The sequence below is a fragment of the Asterias amurensis genome, chromosome 2 (genome assembly GCF_032118995.1).
Source record: "Asterias amurensis chromosome 2, ASM3211899v1".
NCBI lineage: Eukaryota > Metazoa > Echinodermata > Asteroidea > Forcipulatida > Asteriidae > Asterias > Asterias amurensis.
This window is the reverse complement of record NC_092649.1, coordinates 7,439,587-7,456,960: the sequence shown is the minus strand read 5'-3', so window position 1 is coordinate 7,456,960 and position 17,374 is coordinate 7,439,587. Positions and strand designations below refer to the sequence as shown.

Genomic DNA, 17,374 nt, shown 5'->3' with positions numbered 1-17,374 from the left:
CTGTGGATAAGACGCGTCTTATCTGATTATCTGACTTTTTAGGCCGCCAAAAACATTGTTGCGCCTTATCTTCTGGAGTGCTCTGCTAACGACTGAATTCTTTCTGAAGTCTTACGTTTATACAGTAAGATAATACCTTTAATTCGTCCAGGGGAATTCTACTTCAAATAAAACCTGCATCGTACGTGTTGGGTAGTTTTAACAAGCTTTGATGAACCATTGCGCACGTACATGTACTAAAGAACTTGATCACTGCCAAGATGCCACTAGTACATGTAATATTAAACATGTTGGGCACAAACTTGGAAAAGATTGACTCTTTTCAAATTCACTCCAGCTGCCGTTTTTTTTTTTAAAGATTGCGCAAAGCGCCCTCTAGAGTTTGCTGTTTGTTGTAGCTGTCTTCCTCCATCATGCACATACATGTACAGTGTGATCTGATAAATGCCAAGTTTCATACATGACATACAATTTAAGTTGCTTTAAACTCAGTAAAACTTACACAACGGTTACACAGGCTACTGTTACATTTATTTGAAATGTCACCGATACACTTGTGAGGCCAAGATGTTCTTATGGAAATGTATTAGTGGCAAGAAAACATGAAACGATGCTCACGTGAATGTGGTCTAAGCCTCAAACGTGTACTGTTAAGATCATTAGTGTACTTGAGTGTAGTCAGAGTTACGTGGCATTTTTTGATGGCAGCGATCAAGTCCCCCAATGCATCAGCATCGTTTGGTCTGACCGGTCGTTTATTAGTGAGCTCGCGCATGATGAGGGCATTAAGGATCATATAGGGCTGACCGATCTGCATTTGTAGGATTCGCTTCGCTTCTTCGTGCCCTGCATCGCCGAGCAAGTCGCAACATTCAATGCGGCTACGTGCTTTACCTTGACACATTGTCTTCATGTGCTGCAAGCGTGTGGCGTTGCAGCTAACCTTGCGCTCTATATTGATTTCGAAGTTGGTAATAAAAGAGAAATAATAAACGGGGTCACCATTAAACTTAGCATACTCTGTCTTAGGCAATTTAAAGCCAACTTGATTTCGTTGAAATCACTCAACCTGTTGTTCATACTACTAGTACAACTAACTACTTTTCCATCACCATTACCCGAGGCCGTAGCCTCCAAAGGAACCACTTCACCTTTATCCCAATTATCTGAGGCCGTAGCCTTGTCTTGAACTATTTCACCTTTATCCCCATTATCTGAGACCAGTCTTGTCTTGAACTATTCCACCTTTATCCACATTATCTCGAGGCCGTAGCCTTGTCTTGAACTATTTCACCTTTATCCCCATTATCTGAGACCAGTCTTGTCTTGAACTATTCCACCTTTATCCCAATTATCTGAGGCCGTTGCCTTGTCTTGATTTATTTCACCTTTATCCCCATTATCTGAGACCAGTCTTGTCTTGAACTATTCCACCTTTATCCACATTATTTGAGGACGTAGCCTCTTTGAGAACTACTTCTTCACTCTTACTGCGATTAGTACTTGTGGGACAAACCTGCTTGTCCCTCAGGATACTCTCTGTTTGGAGCCTCACTACGAGGAAGGTGGCCTGGACCCCCTTCATCCACTGCTTCTCTTGCTCGTACTCATTGCCTCAGCGAAGTTACAATGAGCCGTCTCCACTGCATCAAATGCAGTATTCACCTTCCCTAAGAGGTCTTCCACTGTTACCTTGGATTGTATCCTAATTGTCCAGAGCGAGTTGCCAGAGGTTGATTGCTCGGGTCATTTTACCCTTACAATTCCTCCTCAGTCTGGATAATTCTTTCTACGATGCCATCATGAGTGGAAGTTCTTGGAAAAGTTGTCCTTACAGCTCACTTGCTGAGAAAGCCTGGTTGATTCACTCACTGTTACTGCTCTTGGGCTGTATCAACATCACTCTTGACTGTGTTCTCGGCAATTAGGAAATAAAGACATTGTAAATTGTACGGACTACAAATTCCATCTTGTTCTTTCATGACTTAGTGAGATTGCAACGTGGCAAGATCAAAATAATTAACTGACATAAAAATATGGAAATATAAACTAATTTAAACCAACATTAAGCAACAACAACCTTAACTCACCCATTAGCCGATGCACCTGAAGACAATGCATTAAGGTGCTTTAGAATCTCAATTTTGTTTTTAAATGTTACGAGAAAAACTGTTAAGCACGCCAAGCACCATGTGTACTCGCTGCTATCGCATATAGGTTTAAGCGATGAACGACAGAGGGCGTATTCACTGCCAAGAAGACCTAACAAGATCCTTCTAGCGGAAATGAAAACTTTGTGGTCTGTACAGATTTACATGGTGCGTCTTGTACGGCGGAGCGCCTTGTACCCTGGACTTTGAAATTTTTTTTCCTGAAATTTTGGGCACTGCGTCTTGTTTGCCGAGCGTCTTATCCGCAGGAAAATACAGTGATGCTAAACTTGCATTGGGGAAAAAGAATAGTACTTGTATTTTTACCCCTACACCGATGTGTGTTAAGTGCTGTTTACTACTGTATGTACTTTCCTGATTCCTGTATTAAAAAAGACATCTTCTGCCTAGCAGTGTACCAAGTACTAGGATTGATCTTAAAGGCAGTGGACACTATTGGTAATTACTCAAAATAATTATTATCATAAAACATTCTTCATTACCAGTAATGGGGAGAGGTTGATAGTATAAAACATTGTGAGAAACAGCTCCCTCTGAAGTGACGTAGTTTTCGAGAAAGAAGTAATTTTCCACCAAATTTGATTTCGAGACCTCAAGTTTAGAATTTTGAGGTCTCGAAATCAAGCATCAGAAAGCACACAACTTTGTATGACGAGGGTGTTTTTTTTTTTCATTATTATCTCGCAACTCCGACGACCAATTGAGCTAAAACTTTCACAGGTTTGTTATTTTATGCATATGTTGAGGTACACCAACTGTGAAGACTAGTCTTTGACAATTACCAATAGTGTCCACTGTCTTTAAGATGAGTTGTCAGCATTATCATAGTTACATGTATTGTGGCACTTAACACTTTGCCTAGCACTTAAAGACACCGAACACTATTGGTTATCGTCAAAAACTAGTCTTCTCAAAAACTACATCACTTCAGAGGGAGCCGTTTCTCACAATGTTTTATACTACCAACCTCTCCCCATTACTCGTTACCAAGTAAGGTTTTATGCTAATAATTATTTTTAGTAATTACCAAGAGTGTCCAGTGCCTTAAGAGGTCACACTTGAGATCAACTGTAGCTATTCATGAAATTGAGCCAGGAAAATCTTATGGTAGAAGGTTGATTCATAAATAGTATAATTCAGAACGATCAAACTTGCTGCTCCTTCTTGTTAAATTAATGGGTTTTTTGAAACTTGAAAATACACTTTTGTTGTTGAGAAATTGTTTAATAAGTGGACCTTTTATTTAGTGAAACATTCCAGCATTATGTAATTCCATGTGGAAAATTTTTTCCAAAAGTGTTGCCATACATTTCAGTGATTTCATAAAGGAACATGTTGCCTTGTATCAGTGGAATTGGTCGTTGAAAAGCGTTTGAACCGTAATGAAATGCAAATGGTAAGATTAAAATTTAAAAAGTAGAGTAAAATGATCCACATTAACATAATAATAATAATAATACAGCATTTTTAAAGCGCACTAAATCTGTAGAACATTCAAAGGCGCTGGTCAAAGAACAAGAAGAAAATTTCATTCAATATCTGCATAGGCTAATCTGAAGAGATGGGTTTTGAGAGAATGTTGGAATCGAGATATTTCATGTGTGTCCTTGAGGTGTTGAGGCAGAGAGTTTCAGAATTGCATGGTTTTCCTGTTACGTCGCGAAGAAACACGGTCGGCCATTTTGTGGAATCACAATTTTGACTCCATATAATCGATGACTGTGTTAGTTCGTGCATACAGGAAAGCCGTGCAATTTGTAGTCACACTAGTGTGGATCATCATATTCTACTTTTAAAACATGTTTCTAACCACATGCATTTCATAACAGTTTAAAAAGCTTTTCAAAGAACACAACTCGTCCGATCCAGGGTAACGCGTTCCTCTAACTTCTTTCTGCAATATCTTGTTCTCTTTTCAAGCCGATACCAAACTATCTTAAATATCACACACAATACGGGCCTTGAACGTTGCTCCTGGGGGGGGGGGGGGCACAGCAACTTTTATCTCGTAAGAAGCACTTCTATAAGGAAAATTAAAATTTGTATTGAAACTTTGCAAAGGGTACCACAGCAGTAAATCTAAAAGTCTTCTTTTCCTTTCCAATTTATATGGTGCAACAGTGATTGGTACTTGTATGTATAAGTAAGCAATTTGTCATTTTAAAAATGTTTAGCCTTTGAGAAAGCCTCTGCTAGGCTCAGAACGTCAGGCCATGAACAATTTTGTTTTCATAATTCTTAAATTTGCGGTGTGTAAATTAATGAGTATAAAATATTTATGATAAAATTCAAACTCGTATTTCCATTCCATTCGTGTTTATGTGTTTAAAATAACCAGGATTGTGCATTTTGTCTTCACGATTATTTTTTTGATATTTAACAAAAATAAAATTACATTTTTTGCTATGGTGACTTAAAATGGTGGCATATGGTGACTTAAAATAAGTGTTGTTTTTTTTACTTGAAAGGGCCAACAAGAAATTGTTTGAGGGCTTTTGGAGAACTGCTAGTGGTACTGCCAGGCATTCTTTCAAATTGTAACTGTATATATTATTGTGAACTGTGTTTTTAAAAGCTGCAATGTGTCTTGTTGTGTAAATAAGAAATCAGAGAAATAAATTATACATAGACCACACAATAACATCAGTAAATTATTTGTTTAAGTGTCTTTTTATAATTGTCCGATAAAAACTTTATACATTCATGGTAACTGAAAGAAAATAATTACATACAGATTTTTGGGTACTTTTTCGAAGTAGAAACTGGTCCCAGTTTTTACAACACTATGGAATAAAATTCATGTTCGTTGAATACACTATTAAAATGGCATTGCATTGTTTCTTAAACTTAAACTAAATAACACATTCCACTTTGGTGGTGTGGGATGGGGGAGTAGGCGGAAGAGGGGCTTTTTTTCTCTTCTTGAAATTCCACACAAATTTAAAGGCAATGCTTAATGCAATTCTTGCAAATCATATCTGATTTTGTTCACAAAATTTTCATTGGTAAACGACCCCAGACTGAAACACTCACTGAAATCTATAAACAGAACATCTCCAGTCAAAAAAACCAAAATCAATCTCTTGTTAAAACAAAACCCTGCAATCATCCAAAAAAACCCAACAATTTTACATTTTTTTTTAATAACAAATCCTTGATCCACTTGTGATAAAGTTTTTTGTTTTGGTATATTAAAACATGAACCTTGTAGCTTGCTTTTGATAAACCTGACACAGTGACACAAATGTCCTCAGAAATATTTCCATCTGGAATACAGCAAATAGTAAAATTTCACAAAATTTTCATTGGTAAACGACCCCAGACTGAAACACTCACTGAAATCTATAAACAGAACATCTCCAGTCAAAAAAACCAAAATCAATCTCTTGTTAAAACAAAACCCTGCAATCATCCAAAAAAAACCAACAATTTTACATTTTTTTTTAATAACAAATCCTTGATCCACTTGTGATAAAGTTTTTTGTTTTGGTATATTAAAACATGAACCTTGTAGCTTGCTTTTGATAAACCTGACACAGTGACACAAATGTCCTCAGAAATATTTCCATCTGGAATACAGCAAATAGTAAAATTTGTAGTGCCGTAGTCTGGCAGTCTCCTGTGATTCGGTGGCAATACTCAAGTTGATCTGTTCTCAGGAAACATATTGAGTGCAGGGGGTGTGGAAGAGGGGTAGGGTGGTAGAGTGAGATTCTCTCCTCATCATTTCTTCTTTGCTTTCACCGCTGTGATTGTGGTCAAGACTTCAGGGCTGGGTGGGGAGTGGCAGAGTGACAATCTCTAAATCACTACCTTACTTGCACCGATGTTGTCATGGTCAAGACTTCAGAGTTGGGGACGGGGGAGGCAGAGTGAGATTCTCTCCTAATCACTACTACTTTGCTTTCACCGATGTGATTGTGGTCAAGACTTCAGAGCTGGGTGGGGAGTGGCAGAGAGATTCTCTCCTAATCACTACTTCTTTGCTTTCACTGATGTCGTCGTGGTCAACACTTCGTACATATCCTCCCAGCTACTATTGATACACTCAACAAAGTCTTCCACGCTGTGCGAGTCCGGGTAACTCGTTATATTCACCCCGAGGTTATCATTCGAGACGCTGTACCCGATCCCGAACCCATTGGGCGTAACCGGAGCGAACCCACCGATCAGCACGGCCGGGCTGGACAGCGTACTGGTGGACAGAATGATGTGATTGATATCCGAGTAGGCAGGGTCGGTGAAGATGTCAGGTTTCATGAGGTCTGTTTCCGTCAGTTTCCGTAACCCGAAGAGATGACGATCCCAGCCTTTACCTACGGTTGGAGGAGAAGAAAGATTGTTTTGGTAAACTCTTTGGAACACTAGGGTAAGGGCTTTGTCTACCCCTTGGTGTTTGCTTTATGACTCTCTCTATATTCATGTATTTCCACTTGACTGCTTATGTTGCACTGTTCTTGCGTGTTGTCATTAAGCCTTCGAGAACGACTCTGCAAAAGTCGAAATGTCACGCCATTACCTATTTCGTGCATTTATACCATAGGTCCTTTTGGTTGGTAAGCAGATCGCAACTGCTAATTTCAACCAGTCTATGATATCAGCGACAATAAAATACAAAGCATGTGCCATGACTGAGAGCTACCAGCGTTCACTTGAAGGTTTTAAACTTTGACCATTTACATCAAGAGTTTTTCGCTCTCAAGAGATTTTGACGACGGAGAGAAAATTAAAAAATGTCTTGGAAAGCTTGACCTCTGACTTCATTAACCCATGAGAGCCTCTTTAGTAAAGTTGTAATGTGGAATGGTCCAGGACATCAAGGACATTGACATCCCCCAGGGCATTGCCACGACTTAGTGTTACCAGCGTTCACTAAAGGGTTTTTAACTTTGATCATTGTACGCCAAGAGATTTTGACAACAGAGAGAAAACTTGACTGCTTCTTTCACTAACCCATTAAAGCCTCTTTGGTGTAGTTGTAATGTGGAATGGTTCAGTCCAGGACACCAAGGACTTTGACTCCCCAAAGGACATTGCCAACACTTAGTGTTACCAGCGTTCGCTGAAAGGTTTTTTACTCTGATAATTTTACATCAAGAGATTTTCACAACAGAGAGAAAACTCCAAATATATTAGAAAGCTTTCCTCTTCTTTCACAAACACATGAGAGCCTCTTTGGCATGTTTGGTGTTTGTTTGTTTGTTTGTTTGTTTGTTCAGATGATCTTCCCATGTAGGGAACTCGGCAAACTCCCACATGGGGTATGAATGCCAAGCTGGCAACAGCCAATCTCACTCACACTAACATTGGTCTAACGTCTATGATTATGAATTGCACAAATCAAGAAATTGTGATTCAGTAACTAGACGACAATAGTTATTCTAGTCATTGTGAAAATCAGCGGTTAGCTGGGGGATTTGAACTCAACCTTGTGATTGCTAGTCCTGCAGTCTAACCACATGTGGAATGATCCAGTCTAGTACCAAGGACTTTGACTTCCCCCAGCCCATTGCCAGGACTTAGTGTTACCAGCGTTTGCTAAAGGTTTTTTTACCTGATCGTTGTACATCAAGAGATTTTAAAAACAGAATGAAAACTTGAAATTTATTAGAAACTTGAGCTCTTCTTTCACTAACCCATAAGAGCCTCTTTGGTGAGGTTGTAATGCGTATCGGAACAAGCCTTCATCAGTGCTCTCTTCTCCTGTGCGCTGACCCCCGACTCTTTTTGAAAGGCCTCGGCACATCGCTTGGTATCCATCGTGGCTGGTCGTAGTGTCTCAGTTCGGCCATGCTTGAAGGCTGACGTACTGGCAGACTCGTAGGTAGCGGTTGTCTGCCCTGTTAGCCTGTAGTACGCCATCTGGACAATCAAACAGAGTTTAAAATTTATGATAATTCCCCTGAAAAATTATTCCCTCGCCTTTCAACATCACTTACTTAAAAATTAAACTTTCAAAGTAGTACTTTCCTACTTGCGTTAAGAAAATAAAATACAAAAACCAGAATAAAACCAACAAAAAAACGGAACCCCAAGATTTTTTAAATATGAGACCATGTATAAAGCCACTCGTCAAGATTTTACATGAGTTCCTTGCTGTGAACCGCTCAGCCATGACACCCTAAAAAACACTGAATAAGATGTTGCCTTTTTCCCCTCCCTCACAAGTCAGCAAAGAAACAACAAAACACTGGAAGGAGTCTTAAAATAACAAGAAGATTTCGCTGATCACCTGGAATGATAGCTGCATCAGAGCATCAGGACTGATATCAGTCGTCTTGATGAAGTCTCGGCCGTACAAGAAGTTCTGTTTGGCGCAGACGCTGAGCCTTGTTGTCATGGCGATAAAATTGTCCTTCGCCGTCTTGATCCCTTGGACGATTCCTGCGTCAAGATCAAAGTTCATCTGAAAGAGGAGGAAAGCAGAGTAAAATGTAAATGATTTTGTTTAAGACAACACATCACTGGTGAAATTGTTTTCATGCATCAACAAAATCTTCAGGTCTTTTTTCCAGGCAGCACTTGCCTTACATTAAATACAATATTTTACTACATTCTTATAAACAAGGGGTTAACATGAATTTATACTGAAACCTCCCACATGAAAAAATAACTTACTAAAAAAATGTATTTTAAAATGATGCTTTCATATGAAACATAACAACTTTTTAGAAATACAAACAAACAGACTCCATAAAAAACAAAAACAGATTTGACACACATAAAAATACAGTAAAACTATTTGTTCAGTCCAATTAATAAAATCTATCACAACTCATACCCTCTGGACATTCTGTGAAGCGTCTTCGCTGCTTGGTACTGACTCCGCCCCTACTGCGGGGTTCTCTGAGTTATCCTTGTACACCTCGTTGAAGAATCTTAAGACGGCCACACCGTCTCCCCAGGCATGCTCAAAGTTGACTCCCATCATGCCATTCTTGCACAGGATGACCTGGATGGACTTATCAAACCACCTATAAATCAAGTCAATAACACAGTGCATTGGAAAAACAAGCATAAGTAAGATTTTAAACTTAGCATAGTGGAAATTTCCACCGTGCTCTTTATACAATATAGTAAGGTTTGTGGTAACACCATGTAATGATGGCCACTAAATCATTAGGGGTGGTCCAGGTTTATCCAGAAGATGACTAGAGCATACTGATCGCAGCGTCGAGTTGAAACCTATGGTTCTTTTCAGAACCACCCCAACCCATTCAGAGATTAACATTGCATGGTGTTTCTGTAAACCTTTACTATAAAGCATGTTTAGGTAGAGGTAGGAAGGAGGCCAGCCCTCCAAAAAACATATGAGGTCTAAAATATGATCTCTTACACTTGAAATGACTTTAGAGGGTCTGTAGACACTGGGTAATGACTCTGAAAATGAATGGCAATAAAAATTTACTTTAAGAAGTACAGTAAAAACTGAAACGTCTTCATTGTCTTCTCTACAAAAAATTGATGTAAAAAGTTGGCATGTTGTTTCCATTAGGATGCTTTTCCTGACTATAATATTACGATATTCAAGAAGACTATTATTTGTACCTGTTACTTGCGTCTCCATACAGCATCAGCCTCGTCATGCTCTCTGGGGTGTCAGGTGACGCCTCGTCCAGACACACGCACAGCATGGCTGTGTCGATGAGTCGCAACGATTCCACATTAGCTGCACTGCTATCGGCAAGATGTTTGCGTAGACCGGCCCACGTGTCTCGATTCTCACTGGTCAGGTAGCCCAGGGGATTCTCGGAGGGTGTGGAGGGGTCTTGTAAGATGTAGCGGATGTTAGCATGGATGACGGAGGGGGGAAGAATATTACCTGGGATTGAAAAGTAATGGAAAAAACAAGGTGAGAACTAGCCATGTACAATACCATAGTCTGCAGTACCTAAAACTCATAGTCTGTAGAACTGAGACGTTGATGAATATATTAAAATATATTTTTTTTTTTCAGGAGTTGAAAAACAAAATGGAAAGAACAAGTTGAGAACTTGTCATACAAAATACCATAACTTGGTCTGTGTGTATATCAGGGATAGGCTCAGCTGAACACAAAGTTGCCACAGTTTTCCAAGTATTTAGCCTTATGAGAAAGACTCTACAAGTATCCAAAGGTCAGACCAATGTAAGCTTGGGCGATATCAATTTATTTTATTCACGATATATCGCCGACAATATACCGCGATATTCGATATAATCGCGATTAATTAAATTTGACATCATCAGTCTTCAAACTCCAAGTGAAAGTTGTAGAAGAGACAGTCATAGCATAAGAGAGGTGTTCTGATGACCTATTCTTCTGGTTTTACTCCAAACCTATGGGGTGCAAGATGTCTCAGCTAGGAAATACATCGTGATATTGCGATATTTAATCGATATCGCGATACGTCGCGATATATCGATATTTCGATTAAAACCAATTCGATAATATTGTGATATCGCCCAAGCTTAGACCAATGTGCCCTTGCTATAAAGACTCTGCGATTCTTACCATCTGTATCCAAGACGTCGAACGTGAAGAAGTGGCCGTTCCTAACAACGAGCACGTGTCTTGCACTCGGGTCCGTCACAAAGTCGTCTCTCACAGGCAGCGGAATCCGAGAAGAATTGAATAGTCTGAAGTACTGACTCATGTCCAGAGGAAAGGCCTTGTTAAGGATGGCATAGTAGGAAGCGATCGACTTGGGCATCCGACTAATTTCAGAAAGAGGAAAAGTAATGCAGAAGTTGAACAAGAGAATGTTGAAGTTGTTTATTAACTGGTATTACAGTACAGCAGTTATTGTCTGGTTCCCTGTGTACAGGGGCCGATTTCTCAAAGAGTTAAGAATTATCTTCACTGTCTATCAATCTTAATTGCTAAGGGACATGTGATGTCACAATGCAAATCACCATGGCAATACCGCACAACTCCTCTAGAGATGAATCTTAGTGCATTGTGAAATCGATCACGAAATAGTTTACCCCACATTTCATAAACATGTGGCCAGACATGTTTTTTCCCCCTTTCAATAATATGTTCAATTTGAGGTGAATATACCCAGTGCTCCCAGAGTCATAAAAAAAAAAAAAATACAATCCACAGGATTCGAACCAACTACTCCCACATTCTCTATCCCCGATTAATATGCATCAGCAACCCCCCCCCCCCTCAAAAAAAACCCCCCCAAGTCAACTTGGATCCGACGTGAACTAAGACACAATACATCTTTTAGTTGTGGCCCTTTCTTACCTTGCCATCCTCTTGAAGCTATCTAGTTCAGTCTTCTTAGGATTCAGATGAAAGAGTTCCGGCTCTAGTTTATTTGCTCTTAGCGTCTTCATCAGCTTAGCGGCAGACACAATCATGTTAGTGGCTCTGATCAACTAAAGTAAATAGAAGAAGGTTTGAAATTGCTGAAAATCGATATTTTCTATTATATACCACACACCCATAGATCCTTTGTCAAATTTGGTGGAACAAGCACCACATGTCCTACATTTTTGTTCAAAGAATTTTTATTCATTCACGAATGTTGATTCTATTCAACCAAAACGGCATAATCCTTTTTGAGGTATGGTGGACATGATTGGAGTGTTCTGTTTGGTTTGGGTGTATACACACAAATTTACCCAAACCTTATAGTGTTGTAGCATTTTGTCCACCGTATCTCAGAAAGGTTTATTGAATTTGACCTTTCGGCTGGCAACAATTTTCTTATTGTAATGTACAGAGCCATTTGTTTTTGATGTCTAATAATTATAAAATAATAAATCTTATAAAGTGCTGGTATCTAGAAAAAAAGTGCTGGTATCTAGATGTTACCGCAAACCTTTCTACGTTGAGACCAATTCAGAACTGACTCCGCGGCAGTACAGTTAATTACGATCCTATAAGCTAAAGTAGTAGTCCAGTCTAATTTCTATACCATCCGCCCTGGTAATAGTTAAAAAGCAGGACAGTTCTTTTCAGAACTGAGAAGTCTCCCGAACCTCCGTTTATCTACTCCGCGGCAGTAAAATAAAGCAAGACAGTTCCTTAAGAACAACTCTACCTGGCAAGTAGATACACACATGGTGTTACCGCAAACCAAATATACAAACCTTTCTATTATTGTAATTTTCTCTCTCTGTAATGAGGACTCTATCTATTGAACAAAAAAGCGCATTAAACTTAGTTCAACATTGGAACCCCTCTTTAATTTAAAAGATTTTAAAGTTTTACCTGGTCCATATTCTCTGGCTTGGGATCACTGTTGTACGTAATGAACGGGTTAGCACTGAGTACAATGGATTCCCTTGCTTTCAGGTACATGTCAAACCAGGCACCTGTGAGAATGAAAATATTAAACAAAACATAAACTCGATACAAAAACTATAAACTGCATTCATGTGTGTACTGTCAGAATGTATAGATGCAATCACTCTTTAATTCAATTCAAACCCACATTTATTTCCATACTTCATGAAAACAGTACAAAGCCATAACAACAATGTATAAAATAGAAACCAATAAACAAAGCTCTTTTACAAGGCAGAGAATATGTTCATCACTATATATCATGTGGGCTGGAATATCAACACCACATGGTATTGAATGGTCAAACAGTAGGAGGGTTGACTATGTACTCTGAAGGTGTTCAGTATATAACATGAAGTGGGCTGGAATATCAATTTATACCTTATCAATGGGACTAAACAACAAGGAAAGTGTGATAATTAACTTGCACCTGGGGATATTGGTCAATTAGTTTAAAATTTACGAAGACAAAATTGAAAAACACTGTTTAGTTTTGTTTACCTGAGATGTAGTTTGTGTGTTTGTTTTGTCTGTCCTGTATCTTCAGCAAGGTATGCAAATCTGAAACGTAACAAAATATTCCTCAGATATTAGAGTCGTCTTTGTTTCAAAAGCTAACTGCAATCTCAAGTCAAACAAAAAAAAGTTTATTGAAAATATATCAAATTTAGGGCCTACACGTTTAAAATTGATAAAATCTCCAGGAACGGGACAGTAACCCTCTAAAACAAAGTCTTTCTGTATACTTCAAGGGCATCACCAGACAGGCTGTTGTCTTTTCTTTGGGAGTAAAAATTATTGGGACATTAGTAAAATAATAAGAGTAGCTTCTTACAAAGTGCTCAAGTCCATCACTTAGTGACAAGGTGCTCCCCTGGTCACTGGGCCATTTATTTGAACCATGAAACATATCAGATCCCTTATGAGTTCACAGTATACACCCTGTGCAACAAATATGCGATACTACATGTAAGCTAAATCAATCACAAGAACCATCATTGCCCTCACAAGTACCCATTTACCCCTGGGTGGCGAGAAGCAATTATAGTTAAGAGCCTTGCTCAGGGACACTAGTGTCATGATCAGGACTCGAACCCACACTCTGCTGAACACAAATACCAGAGCTTGAGTTCGGTGCTCTTTTCAGCTCTGCCATGACACCTCCTTTATAAAAGAATCTCACCAGGTCCTTCGTTCCTCTGGAAGTCGTCGACGATGGCTTTAGTGCGGGCGAATTGCTCGTCTGTCAGGAGGGGCCTCTGAGAGGCCAGGTACCGCCTACAGGTGTCTGGTAGCTTGGGAATGGGCAGCCGGGGTAAGCTGTTCTGGAAATGCATCGTTGGGATGATGGACTCATGGAGGTAGTCATCAGATGATGAACTGGAAATAAACATTGTTTATAAAAATTAATTTGTTAAAGGAACACGTTGCCTTGGATCGGACGAGTTGGTCTATAAAATGCGTCTGTAACTGTTTTTTTATAAAATGCATATGGTTGGAAAGATGTTTTAAAAGTAGAATACAATGATCCACACAAGTTTGCCTCGAAATTGCGTGGTTTTCCTTTTACTGTGCGAACTAACACGGTCGTATTATGGGAGTCAAAAATTTGACTCCCATAAATGGCCGACCGTGTTAGTCGACGAGGTAAAAGGAAAACCGTGCATTTTCGAGGCATGTTTGTGTGGATCATTGTATTCTACTTTTACAACATCTTTCTACCCACATGCATTTTATAACAAACGGTTACAAACGCTTTTTATAGACCAACTCGACCAATCCAAGGCAACGTGTTCCTTTAATGTTTTTGAAATATTTTGTTTGAAACTAATCTGTTTGACTTCATTGAAATAGTTCCTTTGCAGCACATGCTTATGGCTATGCGGCATCACATAAGTGCATGTGTTTCCATAGTTTGGCCGTATTGTCACAGTCCAGCAGAACGTTCTGGCTGTCTTCTGGATTGCGGGCGTTTGCCTGTGGGAACAGTCATTCACATCTACAATGTGCCCGATTTTTGAGATGCTTCAAAAGTATATGCTAGGACAGTACCAGGGCCCAATTTCATAGAGCTGCAAACACCTGGCTAAGCACAAAAATTTCCGTAGCATGAAATTTCTTTCTTGATTAAAACAGGATTTCCAACCAAATTTCCATCTGTTGCATATTGCTTGTTCCTGGCATTCAGCTGTTGTTTGCTTAAATCACATGGAAATTTGGTTGGTAATCCCGTTTTTATCATGGCAAACACTTCATGCTAAGCAAATTTTTGTGCTTAGCAGCTCTATGAAATTGGGCCCAGGTGGTAAACATAGTACATGTAAGAGTTTAATTATCACATACAATCATTGAGGCTACTACTTCATGAACGCAAGTCACGAAAACCTAACTGTAGCTATTATCACCCAACGAACCACTTGCTGCCACAGGACGCTGTTCGTGGGTTGATGTTAGTCAGGATCTGGAATACATTATCTTCTACTGTCTCTCAGTGCACCCTCCATCCAAGCATTTAGGCTTGCAGCCCTTCCGGAGATCTGGGTAATGGGCCCGCAAGTGTACGACATATTCCTCTAGTTTCTCCCTCCAATGTACAGTGTATATAATGTTCAATTTGTCTTGTCCTACACTTTTATTATTTTTATTACTGGTCACAGCGTCTTGCATAGCACATCATCCAAGTTAAGCTCTTACCAGCTGTAAAGGGATTACTTTATCAAGTATCAAGTTTCAGAAATTAATGCCCTCTAGCGCTGACAAGTTTTTGTGTGACTACAAGTACTCATGATTACACCAACATTTTGGAACCAAATTATATAAAAATTAATTATGACCTACCTGTAATATTTACCCCTATTCCAAACTCCAGAACATGATGATAGTTGAAACTACACAGACAAATAAAGCATACGTAATAATTACAAACCAGAACGTTAATATGTGGTAGAAGGGGACAGAGTGCATATTCAAAGATGGCTGCGCCGTGTAAGAATCGAGGAAATTAGAGTCGGAGAAAGGTAACAAAGTCATCGTTAAAAACTTCTTTTTACCATTTTATTTGTTTCACTTTTCATTTTCAATACACACAAAGCAAGCTTACTAGAGTTAGGGGGCCTATGTGAACACATTCAGCCGGTTTATACTGCCGAGTGGCGTGTAGGGGAGGCGCCAGAATTTTTATATTTTTGGTTATTTCTTAGCTGCATGAGGGAATGGTGTGGACGTGTGGCTAGGGAAGGGATTCAGCTAGCCTTGGCCACATAAAAGTGGGGCTAGGATGGGGGATGACATTCACTCAGAAAATCATCAATATTTTTGTTGTTTATGAATCTGCTGGTGACTAATATTTGTTTGTTTATAGTTAAAAATTGAGAGTAAAAGTTACAACAAGAGTGTCATTATTGTCTTTATTTATATGTAATAATGGTAAACACAACAAATTGGGACCCCAACCTAACAGCCCCAGCCCGACACGCCCCCAATTCACCACCACTTTATCATTTTGTTTGCATTTTTAATTTTGGAAAAGTATCCGTATGGCGCCACCACTTTTTCATTCGATATGAAATAATTATATGCCTATAGTATCTTTGTGACCTCAATGAGATATCCCTTTTTGTGAAAAATGAGTAAAAAAGTGGTGGCGCCATGCAGAAAGTTATCCCTTAATTTTGTTTAGTAAATAAATTATTTGTCACCACGGTTTCTACAAACTAAAAAATGAGGACGAAAATTACCCTGTTTTTCTTCAGAAGTATATCTCTGTAGTGAGTTTTTGACACATCGATCACGGAGCGGAAAACGTGAATTCCAGCCATTTTAGTAACTAGTTAAGCAGAACAACACCGTCTCCGTATTAGTTACTAAAAGGTAACTGGTGTGCGACCTAAATAAAATATTACTTGACCCGCTGCCGCTTTGTCCATAGAGAAGTTGCAGCTACCATTTACCTTTTAGACTCACACTTATGAACCGGTATAGTCGGGTACTTATACTTGCGAAGCGATTATATCGCGGATTATGACTCTGGGATTCGTACAAAGAGTTTTTAAAACACGAAATTTGGTACCTCCAAACAATGTTTCATATTTTCGTCAACGAGCGTCAACATTGGATGGTCAATGCCTATACAGTACTATAAAGAAAACCGAAAAACATCTGAAGTACTAAAAACGAATAACTTTCGTCAAGAAAAAATTATCATATTTTGAGTAATGATTCCTAACTGAGATCACAGTTTGTAGTAAATTACGTAATGAATTTAACGGATTTTTTTCTTTCTTTTCGAATAGTAGACTTGGTTTTTATTTGTTTATTTATTTATTTATTACTTTATTACTTTATCGACTGATTGGTTGTTTGATTTACTTAATTATTTATATTTATTAATCCACTATTTTATTAATGTATTTATGTTGGAAAAGGAGCTTGTTTGTTTAACATTTCGGTTGCGTGTGTTGTTATGTTATTTATTTGGTATTTATTCATTTTACTGATATACCTATTGTTTATCCATATATCCATCCAAACATTGAATTTTCGTATTTCTTTATTTCTTTTTTACATCTACCTATTGTTTGTTTGTTTATTTGTTCACCTCATCTATTTAGTTATATTTTATAAAATATGATTGATCGAGTGGATGAACGAATGAATGGGTGGATAGATAGATATATGAGTGCATGTTAAAAGGTAATAAAATATCAATATGTTTTATTAATTTCATTTAACTATTTATTTGCTTGTCTAAATTCTGGTTTATTTATTATTTTGTTTATTAGATCGATTGATTGTTTTGATTGCTTTATCATATTTAATCATCCGTTTATTGACGTAAGAGTATTTATATAGTGGAAAAGGAGATTGTTTGATTAACTTTTTCGTTGCTTGTGTTTTTTTATTATTTCAATTTGTCTTTTTA

At 38.5% G+C, this 17,374-nt stretch overlaps 1 protein-coding gene across 1 annotated transcript; it reads right to left on the bottom strand.

Annotated features, from left to right (window-relative positions):
* Positions 1 to 4,865: 4,865 nt before the first annotated feature.
* Positions 4,866 to 16,370, bottom strand: LOC139933944 (carnitine O-palmitoyltransferase 2, mitochondrial-like). The gene is made up of 12 exons (XM_071928190.1): positions 16,191 to 16,370; positions 15,292 to 15,341; positions 13,637 to 13,833; positions 12,955 to 13,014; positions 12,379 to 12,482; positions 11,407 to 11,540; positions 10,666 to 10,868; positions 9,720 to 9,993; positions 8,953 to 9,145; positions 8,404 to 8,577; positions 7,808 to 8,033; positions 4,866 to 6,487 (listed from the first exon to the last, which is right to left on the bottom strand). The coding sequence occupies exons 1-12, from the start codon at positions 16,269 to 16,271 to the stop codon at positions 6,147 to 6,149; spliced, it is 2,037 nt and encodes a 678-aa protein (XP_071784291.1). The 5' UTR covers positions 16,272 to 16,370; the 3' UTR covers positions 4,866 to 6,146.
* Between the last annotated feature and the right edge of the window lie 1,004 nt (positions 16,371 to 17,374).

Excerpts from the sequence above, each read along its gene's own strand:
- LOC139933944 (XM_071928190.1), bottom strand. The coding sequence starts at position 16,271 with ATGGCTGGAATTCACGTTTTCCGCTCCGTGATCGATGTGTCAAAAACT. Across the intron at positions 13,015-13,636 it reads CCAGAGGAACGAAGGACCTG|ATTTGCATACCTTGCTGAAG; the intron begins GTGAGATTCTTT and ends GTTACGTTTCAG. Across the intron at positions 10,869-11,406 it reads AGCTTCAAGAGGATGGCAAG|TCGGATGCCCAAGTCGATCG; the intron begins GTAAGAAAGGGC and ends TTCTGAAATTAG.